Source organism: Erigeron canadensis, chromosome 7, assembly GCF_010389155.1.
Source record: "Erigeron canadensis isolate Cc75 chromosome 7, C_canadensis_v1, whole genome shotgun sequence".
NCBI lineage: Eukaryota > Viridiplantae > Streptophyta > Magnoliopsida > Asterales > Asteraceae > Erigeron > Erigeron canadensis.
This window is the reverse complement of record NC_057767.1, coordinates 32596025-32617340: the sequence shown is the minus strand read 5'-3', so window position 1 is coordinate 32617340 and position 21316 is coordinate 32596025. Positions and strand designations below refer to the sequence as shown.

Sequence of the window (21316 nt, the reverse complement as noted above, 5' to 3'; positions counted from 1 at the left end):
TTTTCGAACATCCAGTCGGTATGCGGCATTAGGGAAACCTCATCGTATAATGGTTAAGTCTTGTACGTACCCTAGACAACGACATGTTGACCATGAGCCGTTACAAGTATCCGGAGGAAAAAACCCTGACTTGCCATTTTAATTAATTTCATTTTAGGCTAAAATATCCAACGTATAAACTTGTGTGTTAGTTTGTTAAACACTTACCGTGTATGGGAGCCCACTCGACTCTGTTAATGTGAATGGGCCAGTCCGGCCATGTTTCAATTAGCGTGGACTGGTCCATATATGGTAGGACAACCATTCGATGTGTTTTGTATGCATTCAACATGTTATACACACCGTTTGAAATTTGAAAATATCTTTTATTCCCAGGTGAAAATAAAGTCAAATTCATTACTTTTTTTTTGGTTTTATATACGAGTATCATTTTATATTTTGTTATATTTTAAATAAAAGGATCAATATGCGGATCATATTGCATATACTTGTTTTGTTAAGACATATGGATCATTTTGCACATATATACTTGTAGTTTGTTAATTTTAAGGCAAAGAATAATAACTGTTGCTAGATATATTGATTTGCTTTGTTAGTCGACTAATCCAGATAATTATAGCTTTTCTTCTTAATATTCAAACTTAAGACCTTCCTCTTCTTCTTTTTTTTTTCATTCTTAAACTTAGCAAAGAATAAGAATGACAACTTTAGCTAGATACATGGTTGATGTTATTACACGTGTTTTGATTATTCTATCACGTAAAAAATATTTATGAAGGATTAAACTCTATGATGAATTCTCAAACTCTTTAACTCCGATTGTGTAAAATGTCTGGGTTCTTTCATATCATAGAAAATTAATGTTCCTTCAATGAATTAACAAAGTCTTAAGTATAAAATGTTCACCGTATATTACATATATATATATATAAATAGGGTGGCTATCAAATGAGAACCAAATTAAAATGAGAACACTTAAAAACTACATTTTGATGCATTAAAAGTCCATAAAATTGACATAGTGCATAACTAATTATCATTATTTAAGTGTTTAACAACACATTAATCCGTCAAAATCGAAAAAATCACGTCTTTTGTTGGATGCATCATTTTGATGAATATGCATCCAAGATAGATGCACACAAAAAAACCGTGATTTTTTTTATTTTGACGGATCAATGTGTTGTTAAACACTTAAATAATGATAATTAGTTAAGCACTATGTTAGTTTTATGGACTTTTAATACACCGTTCTTATTTTAAAAGTGTTCTCACCGGAGTGTTACCCTATATATATACATAGTGGGACAATCAAATAAGAACAGTTTTAAAATAAGAACGATGAGAACACTTTTAAAATAAGAACGGTGCATTAAAAGTCCATAAAACTAACATAGTGCTTAACTAATTATCATTATTTAACTGTTTAACAACACATTGATCCGTCAAAATCGAAAAAATCACGTTTTTTGGTAGATGCATTATTTTGAAGAATATGCATCCAAGATGGATGCACAAAAAAAAATGATTTTTTTGATTTTGACAGGCCAATGTATTGTTATACAATTAAATAATGATAATTAGTTAAGCACTATGTTAGTTTTATGGGTAACACTCCGGTGATAACACTTTTAAAATAAGAACGGTGAGAACACTTAAAAACATCATTTTGATACATTAAAAGTCCATAAAACTAACATAGTGCTTAACTAATTATCATTATTTAAGTGTTTAACAACACATTGATCCGTCAAAATCGAAAAAATCACGTTTTTTATTTTGTGCATCCATTTTGGATGCATATTCATTAAAATGATGCATCCAACAAAAAACGTGATTTTCTCGATTTTGACGGATCAATGTGTTGTTAAACACTTAAATAATGATAATTAGTTATGCACTATGTAAGTTTTATGGACTTATAATGCATCAAAATGTAGTTTTTAAGTGTTCTCATTTGTTCTCATTTTAAGTTGGTTTTCATTTGATTGTCACCCTATATATATATATATAAATCATCATGAATATAGTCAGCTTTTTTTTAAAAAAACGACAAAAATATGATCGGTTTTAAGGTCGTGTTTGGTTCATAGATTCTGATTGAACTTGATGCCATCAATTTCGTTTGAGTCTATACAATCTCTAATTTGATGGATTATATAATCGTCATTCATTGAGGGCGTGAGAAAGATTTTCATTTCTTGTATCATTTGAATCTCCAACGGAGAAAAAACCGGTTTATCCACTTCTTCCGTCCATAAAAACCCGGCCCTTCATCTAGGCCTGAATGTTTCCCAACCATGACATCACAATCAGAATTAATGCATACCTAATGGAAAATGATATTAGTACCTATTATTTTAATTAATTCATCAAATTTATGTATTAAATGTTTGTACGGTATGCTATAAAAACTGTACAGTATGGTACATTAATAAATAAAAAAAATGGTACGAATATCACCTAATTAGCCTTATCATACCAGTTCAAATTAATAAAAACTTTAGTATGACATCAGTATGTTATGACGAAGGTTTCAACAATTATGACAAGATAAAGAAGGTTTCAACAATTATGACAAGATAAAGAAATAAGCATTTTCTTGATAATTGTTTCATGAGAATAGCTCGTGGTACACGTTCTGTGGGGCTATTATGTCTGGGAGATGATATTGATGTGGTAACAAAGATGTGCCACAAATCCATAGAAATTAAGCAATATGTAAAGTTGACTTTTGAGTATCTTTGCATTACGAGGTTTTAAGTTCCTCTTCATATTTATTTTATATTCATATACTTTTTAAATATTTAAATAAATATTACGAGCAAATATCAGTGCAATTAGTGGTGGTGGTGGAGAAGACGGTCTAGTGGTGTTGGTGATGTTATATTGGTAGTGGTGGTAGTGTCAAGTGGTCAGGGCGGTACTAAAGGGGGGCAAAGTGGGCTAATGTCCCCCTTTAAAATTTGAATTTTGTCATGTATTTTTAAATTTTTTCTATAGGTTTTAAACATTTTGTCCATTTTAAATTTATTTTTCACAAATGTTTTAATTTTGCCCCCTTTGAAATTTTTTTCTGGTACCGTCTCTGTAAGTGGTGTAGGTTGATGTAATTGTGATAATGTAAATTTTTAGAAGACACGGGCTTAAAGTGTTTATTATGAAAATAAAAGTTTAAAATGTAAATTGATTTATTAAGGCAAATTTGGTATTTAAAAAAAACTCTTTTTATAGTGGTTGTTTATTAAGAATAATTTAATAATTTCGTATGTAACTATTGTGTAATTATTTATAAAAATAAGAGGTGTGATAATTATAACTAAGGAGTATAGATAGACAAGGGGTGTTAATTTTTGACACTACACACAAGTACACAACACAATACAAAATAAGCGACTTTGGGTGTAGTTAAATGAGTTTAGGAAATTGATCGACACGAGTAACATGTTTAATTTATGAATTCATTTTTGTAACTCATTTACCGCATGCCAACATATTAAAACTACAACTTTTTTTTCCAATCATAAATTTTCTAATATTAGTTAATTTATTTTATTTTTTATAAAATATAAGATGAACTGATGTGACGTGGCGGATGTCCACTCTCGAGGGAGTTTTCACTCCCGATAGCCTATAAATTTACAGTTTTATAATTATCGCCTGTAGATGAATGAGATTTATATATTATGAGGTGTAGTGTGGTATGAGATGCAGTGTGGTGAGTCAATGCTAATAAAATAATAGAAAGTGATACGAAAAACGTAAAAGGAAAGTGACATAACACGACTGGTTGAAAAAAAGTGTGGAAAGTTGTGTGAAAGGTGGTTGCCAACCCCCTTAGTTTAACAAAATGTGAAAATGGCCACGCATCGTATATATTTGTAAGGAGCTGATTTGCTCAAGTAAATAATTGATGGGCACACTTAATTATTTATTTTATGACTTTTATACCCTTAATATATTTTACTCTCTTTTACTACAACTTCACAAAAAATCCTCTTTCACTTATATGTTGGCTTTATTTTCATACAATTTATACGGATTATGGAGTATTAATGGTATTAATACTCAATGGCTTCTCTCATTCTCTATCTTACTCAATGGCTTCTCAAATCTCAAATAAATCAGAATATACTTCGCTCATACTCTGTTTTATCTATAATCCTTTATAAAGGGTATTGGACTTTTCTTAATTCAGCATTTTTTTCTTCCAAAAATACCCTTTAGCTTAAACAATCATAATCTCATTCCCAACTCACTCAATTACACAATTCACTCTCAATTCACCGCAACCACCATAAATTTCTCCCTCTCTTCACTTCCCCGGCCACCATCTCCACCCCCAGCACACACAACCACGGATGAGAAAAATGAGAAAGCCACCTCCGCCCGTCGTTGTCGTCCATGTAATCCACCGCTACCGTCATGGCGTTATCCATCAATGCTCTTCCATAAAAAACCATCGATATTGTGTGATTTGGATTTCGAATATTTGGGTTCATTCACACCCGATCCAATCTGGTTTTTTTCTTTTCTTTTCCATCTTATTTAAGTTTTATTTTTTTTAACAATTATTGTTTTAATAGAAAATTCATTTTTTACTTAAACAATAATTTGCTTTTGTCTCTATAGAAATGAATAATGATTTGTTGTTTATGAGCCAATATTAATTAATTATTGTGTTCTATATATGTATGTTGTTGATAATAATAATAATAATAATAATAATAATATATTGGTTGATTTGAAGCATATGTATTTGACAGAATGACTGTTTTGATTAATTCATGGAAATTGAAGTTTTTGTTTATCAATCCCTGTGTGGGAGTGATAATCTTTGTCGATATCCCCAATGGAAAATTCCGGGGTTAACCTAATATCTATCTTATCGTCTTGTGGAACTCATTTATAAGTAATTTATTAGATGCAAACATCCGAGCACAATCAAAGCTTGGGATCAACAAAGATCAAAATACTTATGGATGCGATATTTTAAGTCAAGCTTGGAGTTGATGGGTAGTGTTTTCTGAATAGAGACATTTCTCTTGATGGTAAAACGTTGGAGGTAACTAGACATAAGTTACTATTTTTGTTGCTTAATTCTCTCACTTTTCCAATCAAGTTTTAAATAATAGCTATATCTATGTAATGGATGGTGCAGTATGATCACACTTATTGATCTCTTTATTGTGTGTGCTATAAGTACACCATTTTTGTTGTAGGTTCATGTTTCCAGTTTTTTATGCCATAAAACATATGAAACTTTTAACTCGCATAGACCAGGTATATCACATTTTTTGGGTGTATTTTACTAATCAGAGCTACTCAATTTATGTGCAAGAATGAGGGGTAAATAAGGTGCTTTATATATGTTAGTTTTTATATTTCCTTGGGAATGAACTAAAAAAAGATTTACACTCAAAGTTAAATAGTCTATTGAATGGCTTAAGTTCTATTGACTTAAACTTTATTGAGTGGAAGAACAAATTTGAGCTTGGAACATCAAGCTAATTTTTATGAACTTTCCCCAAACAATATTCATGAAGTTAAGCCTGTTAAGTTGTTAGTCATCCACTGTCATTGTTAATGTGAATTATAAATAGTTACAATTGGTCATTTAAATGTTTTTTTTTATTAAGTTCCGATTAACATTCCATTATGAATAGTTTTCTTTTTAATAATAAGCCTCTTAAGGTCTTATCGTATCAAAATGGACGGGTCGGCTTTTTGGGTAATGTACTAGGAGTTGTAACAGGTTGTATTTTGGGTGCTTCGCATATGTTCACTTATAATTTAAATTAAACAATCCAATAATCCATATGATTAATTATGTTATTAGCCTATCACTTTTAGAGATATCAAAATGGATGGGCCGGTTTTGTTAGGTAATGCACTCAAGATATAACAGGCTATACACTTATACTTTGGGTGCTTGGAACTACGGCTGTAGTGAATCTGGTCTTAATTTAATGTCACAATTAACCCTAGCGATTTTGAATTAATGTGATCATTTGAGGGCTATCATTGGGCCATAGTCGCATATGGACAATACCGTACAGGAAAAACTTATACAATGGAAGGTGAAGGTGGAAAAACGAAGGTCTTACTACATAATACAACACTAATAGTTTGAGATCAAATTTTGTGCATTGAAGTTTGAAATTGATTACTCTTTTGCTGAATAGGGTGCTTCATTTACATTTATCTTCATTTTTGACCCATTTCCATCCATTCACAATATATATGTTATATTTGTCTCAATAATTAGATTTAGTTCAACCTTATATTCATTCTTGAACCAAAATGTAAGATAACTTAACCATCTATTTATTTGCTTTTGTTCAGATTTCTCAACAAAGACAATACAAGCGTTGAAACTCTTGAGTCAAGGAAACAAAGTCTCAATATAAGAATAAGCTTGACAGAATCTATAATAAAGGAGATTTGAGTTAGTATGAATAGAATCATTTCATATTGGTAAGAGTGGCAATGGCAACTTCCAATTTGTATCATTGACATGGTGGAACAAGATTCATAGTGTTAGGAGTCTTATCTACTATTAATGCAATTTGAGTTTAATATAAATAGAATCATTTAGTTATATATAACAGTCGTATGTTTCATATAATCGTAAGCGGTTATTTTTCATCGTTAGTTTTTGCACTTAATTATTTATTCCAACTAATCCGCGACTTATTTTTAAAATGATAGATACGGTTATATGCTACATTGTTGCATCTCATGAAATTAAGTAACTTGAACGCTATAAACCCTTACGACATCTGGCGCTATAGATCGTCGCCGCTGCAACACGCGGGCACCCTTCTAGTATACATAACACAAAATATACTAATTCACCTTATTTGAGATGATGGTGATGTTTCAGCCTTCAAGCAAAAGTGCAGTAAAAAGAAAAAAATAAATAAATCAAAACATTGATTATATCTATTTTTTTCTCAAAACAAAACAAACTATGTAACCAACTAGCATTTATAATTAATTTACTAGAAAGGTAAAACACTCTACCTGACACCTATACAACACCATTATTAACAAACAGACATGCAATTTCCATAAGTCAAGTAATTATATAAATAAAATAAATAATAAAATAATTCTTAAAAAAAACTTATTGAGTATGCAAGAATCATAGATACAAAAACAAATTCTTAATGATTACAAAACTTAAGAAATCTATAGAATCAATAAACAATTATATGAAACGTTCAAAGTACATGGCTTGTAGTGGTTAATTACTTACATTTATTATAAGAAAAAAAGAGATGTTCGATGAATGATGACGGCGCGAGAATTAGAATTGTTAAAATTGAAACAAATGGTAAAAGGTTACAGAGGGTTAATATTGTAATATTTAGTTTTATATAGGATATATATAAAAAAGTCATTTGACATTCATTATATGTGTACCAATAATATAATTCCTTGAGCAAATCAGCAATTAGGATATATGTAGGCAAACCTGTTTGGACTGATATCTAACCCAACTTAATGCCTAACATATAATCCAACAGTATTTCATTTTATAAATAGTTGGTGATAGAGGGAGTAACCCGTTTCAAATTCGTGCTACAACTGCGTCTATATCAACAGTTTGGACTTAGGACCGATATCTAGCCTAGCTTATGCTCAACATTATATATATATATAAGCACAATTGGGTTTGTACTCAATTTAACTTGTCATAAATGAACTTTGGAATTTTTGGACGCATAGTCTACACTAGAGGCTACATATCAAAACATGTAACATATGGGTTTTGGTGTTTACGGTTTAAAATTCTTGTTAAATCGATGTAATCAAAGTCTTTGTCCCAAAATTCAACATAGCTTCTGGGCAAGAACACAAAGGATGACCAGTTTTACACTAAATGTATTAGGTTATAGACTAGCTAAACATGTTACATAGTACACAAACCGTTTATTAAGATTTGACTTAATCTTTCACATTAGAATCGTAGCTAGAGGAAAAACAGACCGGGATATCCTTTGAAGTAATATAGAATCCATGTTTCAACCTATATTCTAACTGGCCACGCTTGGATAAAAAATTTACATGTTTTGACCCGTTATCAAACCCACCAATCCACCAATTTTGCCACCTCTAGAAAAGTATGTATATAGTAGTAAACAAAAACGAGATACAAAAACGAGACTTATCAAAGTAAGGAAAGATTGGCAATTTGAGGCAAACCTGATGAACCCCATCACCAAAATAGATAACAAAGCTTCTTTACAAAATTGGTCAGAAGGTTGATATGTATAAAGTAACATCTTCATTAAATTCTGCCATAATATAACTTGCAAGTCTATTTTGTCCAAACCTACATATAGAGGTGCAAGAAAAAACCGATTAACCGACCCGACTCGACCCAATTTGTAACCGGGTAATCGAAACCGGTGAATAACCGGAATAGTTATAGGTTATCAGAAACCGTCAGTTACTAACCGATTACTCTTTTCAAAACCAGAATCGATTATTAACCGGTTAATCACATATTATATACATATTATATATATATATATCAATCATATTATATACATACACTAATATATAACCAAAAAGATCGCACCATCAGATGATTTCATAAGCTTTCAATATATCTATACTATATACCCGTATAAATTAATGCTTCTTTCATCAGATCCAACATCAAATTTTGGTTGTTTTTGAGATTTGGGATGATGAATTTTGTTTTGTATTTAGAAAATGATGTTTATTTGGAATATAAGTTTGTTGCTCAGACTTGTCAGAAATGATTGTTTTGCTCCATTGTTCACCATTTTCTCAATATTATAATGGGCGGTTAAAAAAAAATCAAATAGGTTCACCAGTTATTATTAATCTAAATCGGTTAGATAAGTTTCAGTTTTAAAACCTAAAAATCGGTTATTATCCGGTACAAGTTAACCGTAATCGGTTATTACTGTTTCAAAATATAACCGAAACCGGTTATTAAAATTAATAACCGAAATCGGTTAAATGCTTCTTGCACCTCGACCTACACATGATAAATCGATAACATTCTACTCGGAAATGACACTTTTACAAGAAAGAAGGATAAACATAACAAAATCGATGCAAATAAATGTAAAATGCATCCGTTTTATACCATGAAAACATGTATAATTCAGGTGCTAACGAAGTCATTACATTTGAAGGAATGTCGGTTTAAAAGTGTTTGAGAAGTATTATAAAAAAGGAGTGACTCAATCGACATTTTGTAATTAAGAGTCAAATAGGATGATCATCTTATTCTGTGCATAATTAACCGTTTCTTCTGCATACAATTTGTTCCATTAAGATGAAAATGCAAATCAATTTCTATGCTTATGAAGCACAATACATTACAAGTACATAGGTTAATTGGTTCTCATGTCATACAGATAGCTAATAATTTCGTTACAAGTACATATGCGTTGAAGTTATACATTGAGCTGAGAATACTCTTTTGCGGAAGTAATGTAACTTGCTAGGATCTTACCTTATTCTTTAAAATATATGGATATGAGATCTGATACATTCATATACGTACACAGCTGATGGCTTCTTGTTGAACTTCAGAATGCTCTATTTCATAGGTCTGATAGAGCTCTGGAGAAAGGCGTGGAGTGATTGTAACTTCTAACGGTTTCACCTTTGGCAAGGCAACTCCTAAACCCTCAGTCATGTCCACTGGCTTCCCCATTGGTGTTGACAAGTGAAACCCTTGAAGTAACCGAGCAAGTGTCAAGTGAACCACGTGCAAAGCAAATGTGGTCGCAGGGCACATTCTCCTTCCAGTGCTAAACGGGATGTATTCAAAGTTCTGACCCTGATAGTTTACTTCCATGTGCTGTTCAAGAAACCTCTCCGGTTTAAACTCATTGGGATCTGACCACACTTGGGGATCCCGATGAAGCTTCCACACGTTCACAATTAGACGTGTCCCTTTGGGGACATGATATCCCCTGACATAGCAGTCCTCAATGGCCTCATGAGGTCCTGCCAGGGGACCTGGTGGGTATAATCTGAGTGTTTCCTTTACTATGGCTTGTAGATATTTCAGATTTTTTATATCCGATTCTTCCACCCATTTCTCTCTGCCTACATGGATGTCAAGCTCCTTATGGGCCGCTTTCAGGATGTCAGGATTATTCAATAGTAAAGAGATTGCCCATGTCATTGTTAAAGCAGTGCTTTCTGAACCCGTCAACATAAGCATCTACGAAATTCATACATAGATCATTGTTAGAGTTAGTAAAGAACAATTTGTGTATAAATTGGTTAAATCTTGAAACTGAAATAACAAAACTTTGGTACCAACCATTGTTGTTGCCTTGATGATGGTTTCTCTGTCGCGTCCATTCATTTTGACATCTTTTGGCAAGTTTTTTAGCATCACATTCATGAAATCGACTTCTTTATTACTGCAATCAGACTCTTTCCTCTGCTCAATATGCTCGTCAAGCCACTTTTCAACGACGCCATCTACATCTTTCGCAACTTGCTTCATAGCTTGCACATGCCCACCAATGTCCATCCATTCCAAATTAGGAAAGAAATCAGACACAACAAAAACACCACTAATATACAACCCTTTCTTTACAGCTTCCTTTATACGCGACTCTTCGTGGTTACTTTCATCATTGCTGTAACCATTATAAAATCTTTTCCCAACTAAGATTCTTATAAGTATATTGAAAGTTATGTGCTCAAACCAATTGTCCATCTTGACTACAGATGTTCGTTTTTCATTTCTTGTGCACATCAAAAAGAGCTCATTAATCGAGTTCTTCACTTCTAAGTCACGAACCTTCATGAACTTTTCAACACACTGGCTCGTAAATAGTTCTGAGGTGACCAACTTTCTGATTTCGCGCCAGTACTGCCCATATGGGGCAAGCGCGAAACCAGCATTGTCATAGACCATGTGCCGGCTAATTGCCAAATTTGGTCTAGTTGAAAAGTTTTTGTCATTGGTCGTGAAACAGTCTTTCACCATCTGCCAACTACTCACGACCAATGCTCGACGACTACCGAGCCGTAGAGAGTAAACCGGCCCGTAGTCATCTGCTAACTTTCCAAGTATTCTACCTAAAGGTACTTTACCTCTTAGAAAATGAAGATGTCCTATAATAGGCAATCTCCCTTTTGGTTCTGGAGCTTGTAGTTTGAAACTTTTTTTTGTGTTGTTTCTTTTCTTTATTTTGTAACTATAGGTTATCACAAATAGTAGGAGCATTAAAGATGGTAGAAAGTGTGACATAAATTCCATATTGATATGTTTTCTTCCTTTAATTTACTGTGTGTAAATAATCATATAATAACATTTAACATGTAGCTTGTATATATAGTGATCAAATACAGGCCTCAGGGATCTTAATCATCTTCCAGTCAACGTCGATAAACCCTGGCCTATTTACTCGTCGAAATGATTCATCTATTTCACGCGTCAACATCATGTCATCCAAAATGTTAATTAGTTACTACAATATTTGTTAAACGTACAATGATTGATTTGATAATTTGTAATTTGTCTCATTGATTTGATAATTTGTTAAACATCGATAATTTGTAATTTGTCATAAAATGTAGAGTACGTGAAAACGTGATTCACATGTTCATGAATAAGGAACAAAGCAAATTTGAGGTTTTCTATGGACAAAGTTGTTAGTCTATGAATTGGACATGCTAAAAACTCTCCACCACTAACATTAATTATAGGTTATAGCTGTCACAATATACACATGTATCATGTATATACTTTACTGATATATTATTATAGCATCTTCAGTAGAGTTTTTATAAAGCTTTAAAAGCTTTATAAACAATTTATCATTGAAGTGAAAATTTTCTATCAATAGCTTAAAAAACTTTAAGTTCTTGAAAGAATTAAACACCCTCTTTTCTTGGTTTTGTTATTATAAGTATTTAAAAGACTATTTTTGTAGCTAGTTTTTAATAAATAATAGTTTTGACCATTGAAGATGTTTTTATTGAGATATTTCATATTTCCTGCTCAATTCCTCCTAATTATAACATTCTTTATATTATTTAATTTTTTTAAAAATATTTCTTTTGAACGAAAAACTTGCTCAACAATAAGTTTGAATTAGGAACATTTTGCTTACATCAAAATTTTAAGTCAAAACCTCTCAAGTTTCCCTATATCAATCTATATATCCACAATCTTCATTTATCTTCTGCATAAAATATATTACTCTATCCATTCCACTAACTTGTCTATTTTTAAAAATTCAAAGTCAAATTTATCAACTTTGGCCATAAATATTTTCATATTTGTTAAACTCTGTATAAAAGTTACACATTTAAAACACAATCAATTTATATAACTTTCATCAAATATTATATTCACAGACAGGAATATTTATGGTCAAAATTCATATTAAAGTTTGACTTTGAAAATTTAAAAGTTTATTAATTTAATGGGACAAAGAGAATCATCTAAAAAATAAAAAGACAAATAACAATTATACATATATTTATTTTGTGTTTATACAAATCTAATTTAATAAATTTTTGGATTTTTATAAATAGTTTTAAACATCAAATAATAAATATATACCCAAAAATCTTAGACCGTTGGAACAGTTACCCCCGGTCTTTGTAAACTACATCTACCCATAAAAATACTAATTTTATAGTTTGTTTGTATATTCGATTTTCAAAAGAAAAAATCTACTTTGTATTGTCTAGTTTCTTTTTTTTTTTAAACAAATATAGCTACATATATATTAGTTTACTTTATGTAATATTGTTAGGACTAGTTTACTGGACTCGCTCCAGACTTGAAGACTGGAGCCCTCTGAAGATTTGTCTAGAAATTATGAGAAGGCCAGTGAACTATTTACTTGTACAGGAATCTGGATTCCACCAGATTAATTCACTGGACTTCACTCTAGTAAAGATCATCCCACTGAAGACATTCTCACTGAAGTCGAAGACTGAAGTCTGAAGAAAAGAAACTTACAAATGGCGGGGCCCACTAACAATCTTACCAGATCTCCCGATTGGAGTCCTTGTCAGTGTTCTAGACCTTACAAATCTGAACACTGATTATGAGGAATTGACTTGTTTACCTTTACACGCTTTTATCCGAACAATCCATTTGTCCTTTGTTAAAAGTCCTTACACGCGTGTAAAGTTGGTTGGTTAAAGTATAACAAGTCACATCTTTGTGTCTTTAATCATGTACTTTAATCAATTCATTTAAGGAATATATATTATATTCCTTAAATGCATGAAACTTTATTTGTACGGCAAAAAGAATTAATATTAATTCTTTTTGCCTATAAATACCAAGTCATTTCCCTCGTCCAAATCACTTTTTGCAAATTGGTGAATTTGTTTAAATACTCTCGATCTAAATAGTTATACTTCACAGCTTTAAGTATTTCGATCAAGGAGATTATTTAGCAAAGATAGCTCACTTGTAATTCATATATTGTTAAGATACTTACATTTGTATTATCTTGGTTCCGCGACAACCTTCTATTTTATTTAACATCAATAAATAAAATTAACTTGAAAATTTACATTGTGTTCCACCATTTACATATTTACTTATTTATTGCTTTAAGTCTTATATTACTTTATTTATTTACTTGAATTATAGTTAAAGTGATACTAGTTCTTTCTAGTTCAATACTTGACTTTTTATTCTACAGTTGTGGGTTAAACCATCAAGTGAGGGACTTCACATTTTGGAGTGGAAGGCTAACATACTTGCCCAGATCCGTTTTTCTTGATGGCCAACCCAAAGAATACACAAGGAAACCCTAATAATGAACTCCCACCAATCATTAGTAATGAACCTAATAATGACACCCCTTCTGTTAACAACAATCCCCCACCACCTCCTCCTACTCCTGCTTCTCCACACGTGCAAGTGCACTACTCGAACACTCCTGTTCCCAAATTCAGTGGGAATACTTATGAATTTGGCACGTGGAAAGCTAGGATGATTTTACATGTTACTGGCATTGAGAGGAATATGATAAAAATCTTAAATGAAGGACCCTATATTTCTATAAGCCCTCTCAACCACTTCTTGATCCAACTGGATCTAGACCTGGAAGGGAAAAGATAGAGGAACATTGGTTTGAAGAGGACAAAAGACTTGTAAATATTGATACTATTTTGAAAAATATGATCCTCGGGGCCGTTCCAGAAACTCTTATTCCCACACTAGTTCTCTATCCCAGTGCTAAAACCATGTGGGATGAACTAGTGAACCAGTATAAAGGAGGTGATGACACTGTTATTACCAGAAAAGTCTCATTAAACAAGAAGTATAAGTCGTTTTTTGCTCTTCCCAACAAGTCTCTTACTGGTACTTCCACCATATTTATGAGCATCATAAACCAATTGAGAGGACTTAGGGTTGAGAAAGACAATGATATACTTCTGGAGAAATTTTGTGATATCTTGCCAGCCAAATGGTCTCACATGATTCTGGTCTTGAGACAAGGTAAAACCTTGCATTCTATACTCTGTCAACATTGTATGGAGCCTTCAGATTCACTGAATTAAAATCAAGCCCAGAGAATTGACGCTGAAAAAGATGCTTTAAATCATGCTTCTAGTAATCCCACTATGGTCAGTCCTACTGAACCACAATGTGCAACATTAATGTCTTCCGAGAATGTACTTTCTATGAAGAAGATTATGAAGAAGATGATGTCTGAACTAATGGAATCTGGAGTTACAAAAAATATATCTTCAAAATGTGAAGAAACTGACAATGATGATCTGGTTGCTATGATTGCTAAAGCGTTCAACCATTTCAAAGCAAGAGCAAACATGCCAAATGGACAACATGCACCCGGTTCCTCTACAGACAAGACCAATCTGACATGCTTTAAGTGTGGTAGAAAAGGTCATTTCATGAAGGAGTGCAAGTCCAGTTAGTTTATTTCCCAGTCTGGTCCATCTGGTCCCTACAACAAGCATGATGATAGCTACAAATTGAAATACAAAAAGCTTAAGGCTCAGATTGCTCTCATGTCGCAGGAAATGAATAATAATAATAATAAATGCATGATTGCCACTTTTGTAGGAAGTTGGGTTCCCTCTGATGACTCATCAGTTGATGAAGAAGAGGAAAGAGATTGTTATATGGATCTGGCTGATGAAGAGCATCTAGTAAAGGAAGATGTCACTTCTGGAAGATAGGTGGACATTCTTATCAATAAGGTTAGTTTGTATGATCTGGAAACCGATCCTGAACTAAAATTGGACATTGCTGAAGCTCTAAATTCTGATTTAATTTTTGTTGAAACTGTTCGATCTGACATGTCAAAATGTTTTGTAACAGATTTCCCTGAACTCTCAATTTTACAATTAAAATTAAAAGAACTCTGATGAGCATCCATTTTGTGATAAAAACCCTAAAGAAAGGCTTCATTTCTATGCTTAAATGAGTTATTATATTCCGGAACTATTGGTACTTAATAAATGATGTGATCATGCAGGTTCTTGGAAGATGCGAGAGAGGGTAAATGACATCATGTGACTCAAGAAGGAAGCCTATGAAGTTACAAGACACAAGGAAGTGGTTCGGTAGCCAAACGAAGACACAAGTGCAATACAGCAGCCACCAGCGGCCGCTGGCCACCTAACTAGCGCCGCTGGTACCACCAGCGTCCGCTCCCCGGCCAACCAGCGCCGCTACTTGTTCACCAGCGGCCGCTCCTCGACCAACCAGCGCCGCTAGCCCAAGAAAGCCCAGGACCAGCGCCGCTGGTCAGCCCACCAGCGCCGCTAGTCGGCCCAGATCTGAAACCGACTTAAACCCCTATTTAAGTCAAACTAACCCTCAAAACCCTAGGAGAGAGCCGATTCAGCAGCCCTATCCGCCCAGGAATAACCCTAGATCGAAATTGCAGATTCCAAGAAGGTTTTGGAGCATCTAAACACCTTCCGATCTTCACTCTTGGTCTAGATCTTTCATCTTTATTTACTCTTTGTTATTGAACTATGTCTTTTATCTTCTCAGATTTTGTTATTCCTTTAATAATGCTAGGCTAGTAGGCTGAATACTTGTTTGGATCAATGTAATCATGTAGACACTTATTGTTTTACTGTGTTTGTTTAGATTCTGTTGGAATGTGTTTTACTGTTTATCGTAGATCCATGTTTATTAGTAATTCATGTTGCTATTGGTTTTATATCTAAACATATTAGTTTAATTCTAATGGTTGTCTATGATCATGCACTAGGACTAATATGCTAGGACAAAAAACAACTAGTCGGTCTATAACTAGAAGTAAAAAGTGATTCACTTGTAACCGAGGGATCCAGAACCATAGTAACTAGGATGAATTGAACATGAAGCTTAACAATACCAGACGCGATCCTTTGACTTGGAAATGAGCAATGTGGTCACCGGAGGGAATTAAATCTTGTCATGGCTTAAGAGCCAAGTAATTAAAATATGAATTAGTAACACAAACTTTAGGTCATAATGCTTAAAACAATGAATCTAGCGAGAATTTGTTTTAATGGGATAGTGTGAGTCTAGCGACAGCACTACTAACTAGGTAAAGTGAATCTAACGAGAATCTGAACCGTGATTAAGTTTCCAACAGGCTAAGAAACTAGTAAGATAGTATTTGGTCGTACCTTGAGACCGGAGATGCCAAACAAGTATTTTAATTTAATTACTGTTATTTGTTTTTTCCAAACTATTTTCAGATTAGCCTCTCGCTGCAAAGCGCGTGGTTAGATTTTATTTATTTTACTGTCAAAAGTATTAGTTTATTAGGAGTTAGTGACAAACCCCCAAACAAACTAGAATTACACGTACTACTAGGTTAGGTAACGCAACGCGTCCCTACGAACGATCCTGTAACTTACCACTATGCTATATTGCATTGACCGAGTTCTCTGCTCGTTAAAGTGTTATACACTATGTCAGTTTTATGGACTTTTAATGCATCAAAATGAAGGTTTTAAGTGTTCTCACCGTATTCTTATTTTAAGGGTGTTCTTATTTGATTTGCCCCCTTATCATATATATATATATACACACCTCTTCTCTCTATCTCTTTCTTCATTCTCTTTCACCTCCGGCCACAACCACCACCCTTCGGCCACCATTACCACTAGTCTTGATTTTGAAGATTCCGACGGTTTTGATTTTGACCTCTCCTTTCTATCGGTTTGAGTTTGAAGATTTGTAGGTTTTATTAAGAAATCAAATTTGTGTGTAAATTGCTAGATTAATAGATTGATATTTTTCGAGTAGATGGTGAATGACAGCAACAGCAGTAGAAGATCCCACCAACCAGCTGCAAATTCCGGCAACAGTGAAGAACATCAGTGGATTCTGGCGACATGATGTTTGAGCCATTGTCATTCGGATCTTTGACAATAGTTGTAGAATCCAATAAAGCAAAACCCATTGAGGTATCTGATCATGGTATAATGTGGTGATTAATATTATAGAATGATCGGCGTGGTGAAACCATTTGTCTACGACGACGAAGGAGAATTTTATATAGATATAGATATAGATATATAGTGATAGATAGAAGAAGATATATTGATTGATGATGATATGATGAATCGGGTAGGTTAATATATTTGGTTTAGATTCTCATTTTGAGTTGTGTTGTATAGTCCGTGTAATGAAATGAAGAAGATAAAAGAAGCAAAAAAAATGAATAATTTTATAACTTTATTTTTGTCATTGGAATTACAAAGGTGGTTACACTACATAGCTAGTCGAGTAGTTCACTACATTACATAACCTTTTGGTCATAGTTGGTTACACTCCGATGCCATTATCTCTAACTTTATTTTTGGCTTAACTGGATGGAAACTTGAAGTAGCTGGTAATTTACATGACATGATCCAAAAAACAAAGGTGGTTACACTACATAGCTAGTGGAGTAGTTGGTTACATTACATAACCTTTTGATCATAGTTGGTTACACTCTGGTGCCATTATCTATATCTATATATATATATATATGACAAGGTTCATGTGAGAACCATTTGAATTGGAAGAACCATGAGAACCTCCAAGTTATAACTTGATGTTAATATGTGAATGATGTATGCGAACAAATTTGTTACATATGAGCAGATCAAATTATAATTAAAATCAATCATCTTTACATGTGAATAGTTCTCAAATGAACCTTCTCCTATATATATATAATGATAATTAGTTATACACTATGTTAGTTTTATGAACTTTTAATGAATCAAAATGTAGTTTTTAAGTGTTCTCACCGGTTCTTATTATAAGACTGTTCTTATTTGATTGTCCATATATATATATATAACACTCCAGTGAGAACACTTTTAAAATAAGAACAGTGAGAACATTTAAAAACATCATTTTGATGCATTAAAAGTCTATAAAACTAACATAGTGCTTAACTAATTATCATTATTTAAGTGTTTAACAACACATTGATCCGTCAAAATCGAAAAAATCACGTTTTTTTTTTTTGCATCCATCTTGGATGCATATTCATCAAATTGATGCATCCAACAAAAAAATTTGATTTTTTGACGGATCGATGTGTTGTTAAACACTTAAATAATGATAATTAGTTATGCACCATGTCAGTTTTATGAACTTTTAATGCATCAAAATGTAGTTTTTAAGGGTTCTCATTTGTTCTCATTTTAATTCTGTTCTCATTTGATAGCCACCCTATATATATATAATATATATATATGCATAGTTATAAATTGTATGGAATAGATGGAGATATAGCTATATAATACATATTATGTGTAATTTATATTAAAAGAAGTGTTGGATCTGAAAAAAAAAAGGGAAAAAAAGAAAAGAATGTTAGAGAGGTAAAAGGACAAAATTGGTTGTTGCCATACAATCTGGTCTTTCTGTCATTTTGTGGGGCTGGTGGGGTGGTCTATTACGTAAAGGCCCCTTGCATGTAACTATCACGTGCATACTTAACGACCCTTCATAACGGATCTGTCAAAAAGAGATCAACTTTGTGAAAAATAGTCAAAATAGGGACTCTCACTGCCAAAAAAGTCAAAAAGGGACCCCATTGCAAATGTATAAAAACCACAAGGATCAATCTTGCAATTAACTCTAAAGCTTTATAAAAACTATACTGAAGAGCTATATATCAGTAAAGTATATACTACATATGATACATGTGTATATTATGACAGTTAGAAGTTCCTATAATTAATGTTAGTGGTGGAGAGTTTTTAGCATGTACAATTCATAGACCAACAACTTTGCCTGCAATTTGTTTTGTTCCTTATTTATGAACATGTGAATCACGCACCCTTTTGTTTCATAAACATAAGAATGGACGAAATTTTAATGTTTAGGTATTGCAATGAGACAATTTACAAATTATTAAATCAATCGTCATTGTTTAACATATAGTAACTACGAGTAACATTTTGGATGACATGATTTTGAGGCCCGAGTTTATCGATGTTGACAGGGAGCTGAGAACATTGAGTTCCGTGAGTACTGTAATTTGATCACTATATATACAAGCGAAATGTTAATGTTAATATGATTATTTACACACACTAAATTAAAGGAAGAAAAACATATCAAATATGGAAATTATTTCACACTTTCTACCATTTTTCATGCTCCTACTTTTTCTCATAACCTATGGTCAAAAAATAAGAAAAAGAAACAACACAAAGAAAAGTTTCAAACTAGAAGCTCCAGAACCAAAAGGGAGATTGCCTATTATAGGACATCTTCATTTTCTAAGAGGTAAAGTACCTTTAGGTAGAAGACTTGGAAAGTTAGCAGATGACTACGGGTCGGTTTACTCTTTACGGCTTGGTAGTCGTCGAGCATTGGTCTTGAGCAGTTGGCAGATGGTGAAAGACTGTTTTACGACCAACGACAAAAACTTTTCAACTAGACCAAATTTGGCAATTAGTCGGCACATGCTCTATGACAATGCTGATTTCGCGTTTGCCCCATATGGGCAGTACTGGCGCGAGATCAGAAAGTTGGTCACTTCACAACTATTTACAAGTCAGTGTGTTGAAAAGTTCACGAAGGTTCGTGAGTCGGAAGTGAAGAACTCGATTAATGAGCTCTTTTTGATGTGCACAAGAAATGAAAAACAAACATCTGTAGTGAAGATGGACAATTGGTTCGAGCACATAACTTTCAATATACTTATAAGAATCTTAGTTGGGAAAAGATTTTATAATGGTTACAATGATGAAAGTAACCAAGAAGACTCGCGTATAAACGAAGCCATAAAGAAAGGGTTGTATATTATTGGCGTTTTTGTTGTGTCTGATTTCTTTCCAAGTTTGGAATGGATGGACATTGGTGGGCATGTGCAAGCTATGAAACAAGTGGCGAAAGATGTAGATAGCGTCGTTGAAAAGTGGCTTGACGAGCATATTGAGCAGAGGAACGAGTGTGATAATAGCAATAAAGAAGCCGATTTCATGGATATGATGCTAAAAAACTTGCCAAAAGATGTCAAGTTTTTTGGGCGCGACAGGGAAATCATCATCAAGGCAACAACAATGGTTGGTAACAAGATTTAACCGTTTTTTACACAAATTGTCCCTTCCTAACTCTAACTATGTTATATGTATGATTTTTGTAGATACTTACGTTGACGGGTTCAGAGAGCACTGCTTTAACAATGACATGGGTAATTTCATTACTATTGAATAATCCTGACATCCTGAAAGCGGCCCAGAAGGAGCTTGACATCCATGTAGGCAGAGAGAAATGGGTGGATGAATCAGATATGAAAAATCTGAAGTATCTACAAGCGATCGTGAAGGAAACACTCAGATTATACCCACCAGGTCCCCTGGCAGCACCTCATGAAGCCATTGAGGACTGCTATGTCAAGGGATATCATGTCCCCAAAGGGACACGTCTAATTGTGAATGTGTGGAAGCTTCATCGGGATCCCCAAGTGTGGTCAGATCCTAATGAGTTTAGACCCGAGAGGTTTCTTGAGGAGCACATGCAAGTAAACTACCAGGGCCAGAACTTTGAATACATTCCGTTCGGCACTGGAAGGAGAATGTGCCCTGCCACCACATTTGCTTTACACGGGGTTCATTTGACACTTGCTCGGTTACTTCAAGGGTTTCACTTGTCAACAACAATGGGGAAACCGGTGGATATGACTGAGGGTTTAGGACTTGCCTTGCCAAAGGTGAAACCGTTAGAAGTTACAATCACTCCACGCCTTTCTCCAGAACTCTATTAGACCAAATAGAGCATTTGGGAGCATATATATATATATATATATACTACTGCTTAGACCCCGTGCGATGCACGGCCAAC

At 33.4% G+C, this 21316-nt stretch overlaps 2 protein-coding genes across 2 annotated transcripts; one reads left to right on the top strand and one right to left on the bottom strand.

Moving 5' to 3' along the window:
* Positions 1-9376: 9376 nt before the first annotated feature.
* Positions 9377-11304, bottom strand: LOC122607368 (dimethylnonatriene synthase-like). Its single transcript, XM_043780329.1, has 2 exons — positions 10325-11304; positions 9377-10222 (listed from the first exon to the last, which is right to left on the bottom strand). The coding sequence occupies exons 1-2, from the start codon at positions 11273-11275 to the stop codon at positions 9542-9544; spliced, it is 1632 nt and encodes a 543-aa protein (XP_043636264.1). The 5' UTR covers positions 11276-11304; the 3' UTR covers positions 9377-9541.
* An 8257-nt stretch (positions 11305-19561) lies between these two features.
* Positions 19562-21316, top strand: LOC122607862 (dimethylnonatriene synthase-like). The gene is made up of 2 exons (XM_043780931.1): positions 19562-20538; positions 20619-21316. Exons 1-2 carry the CDS (start codon positions 19591-19593, stop codon positions 21237-21239), a joined length of 1569 nt encoding a protein of 522 aa, XP_043636866.1. The 5' UTR covers positions 19562-19590; the 3' UTR covers positions 21240-21316.

Excerpts from the sequence above, each read along its gene's own strand:
- LOC122607368 (XM_043780329.1), bottom strand. The coding sequence starts at position 11,275 with ATGGAATTTATGTCACACTTTCTACCATCTTTAATGCTCCTACTATTT. Across the intron at positions 10,223-10,324 it reads TCATCAAGGCAACAACAATG|ATGCTTATGTTGACGGGTTC; the intron begins GTTGGTACCAAA and ends TGAATTTCGTAG.
- LOC122607862 (XM_043780931.1), top strand. The coding sequence starts at position 19,591 with ATGGAAATTATTTCACACTTTCTACCATTTTTCATGCTCCTACTTTTT. Across the intron at positions 20,539-20,618 it reads TCATCAAGGCAACAACAATG|ATACTTACGTTGACGGGTTC; the intron begins GTTGGTAACAAG and ends TGATTTTTGTAG.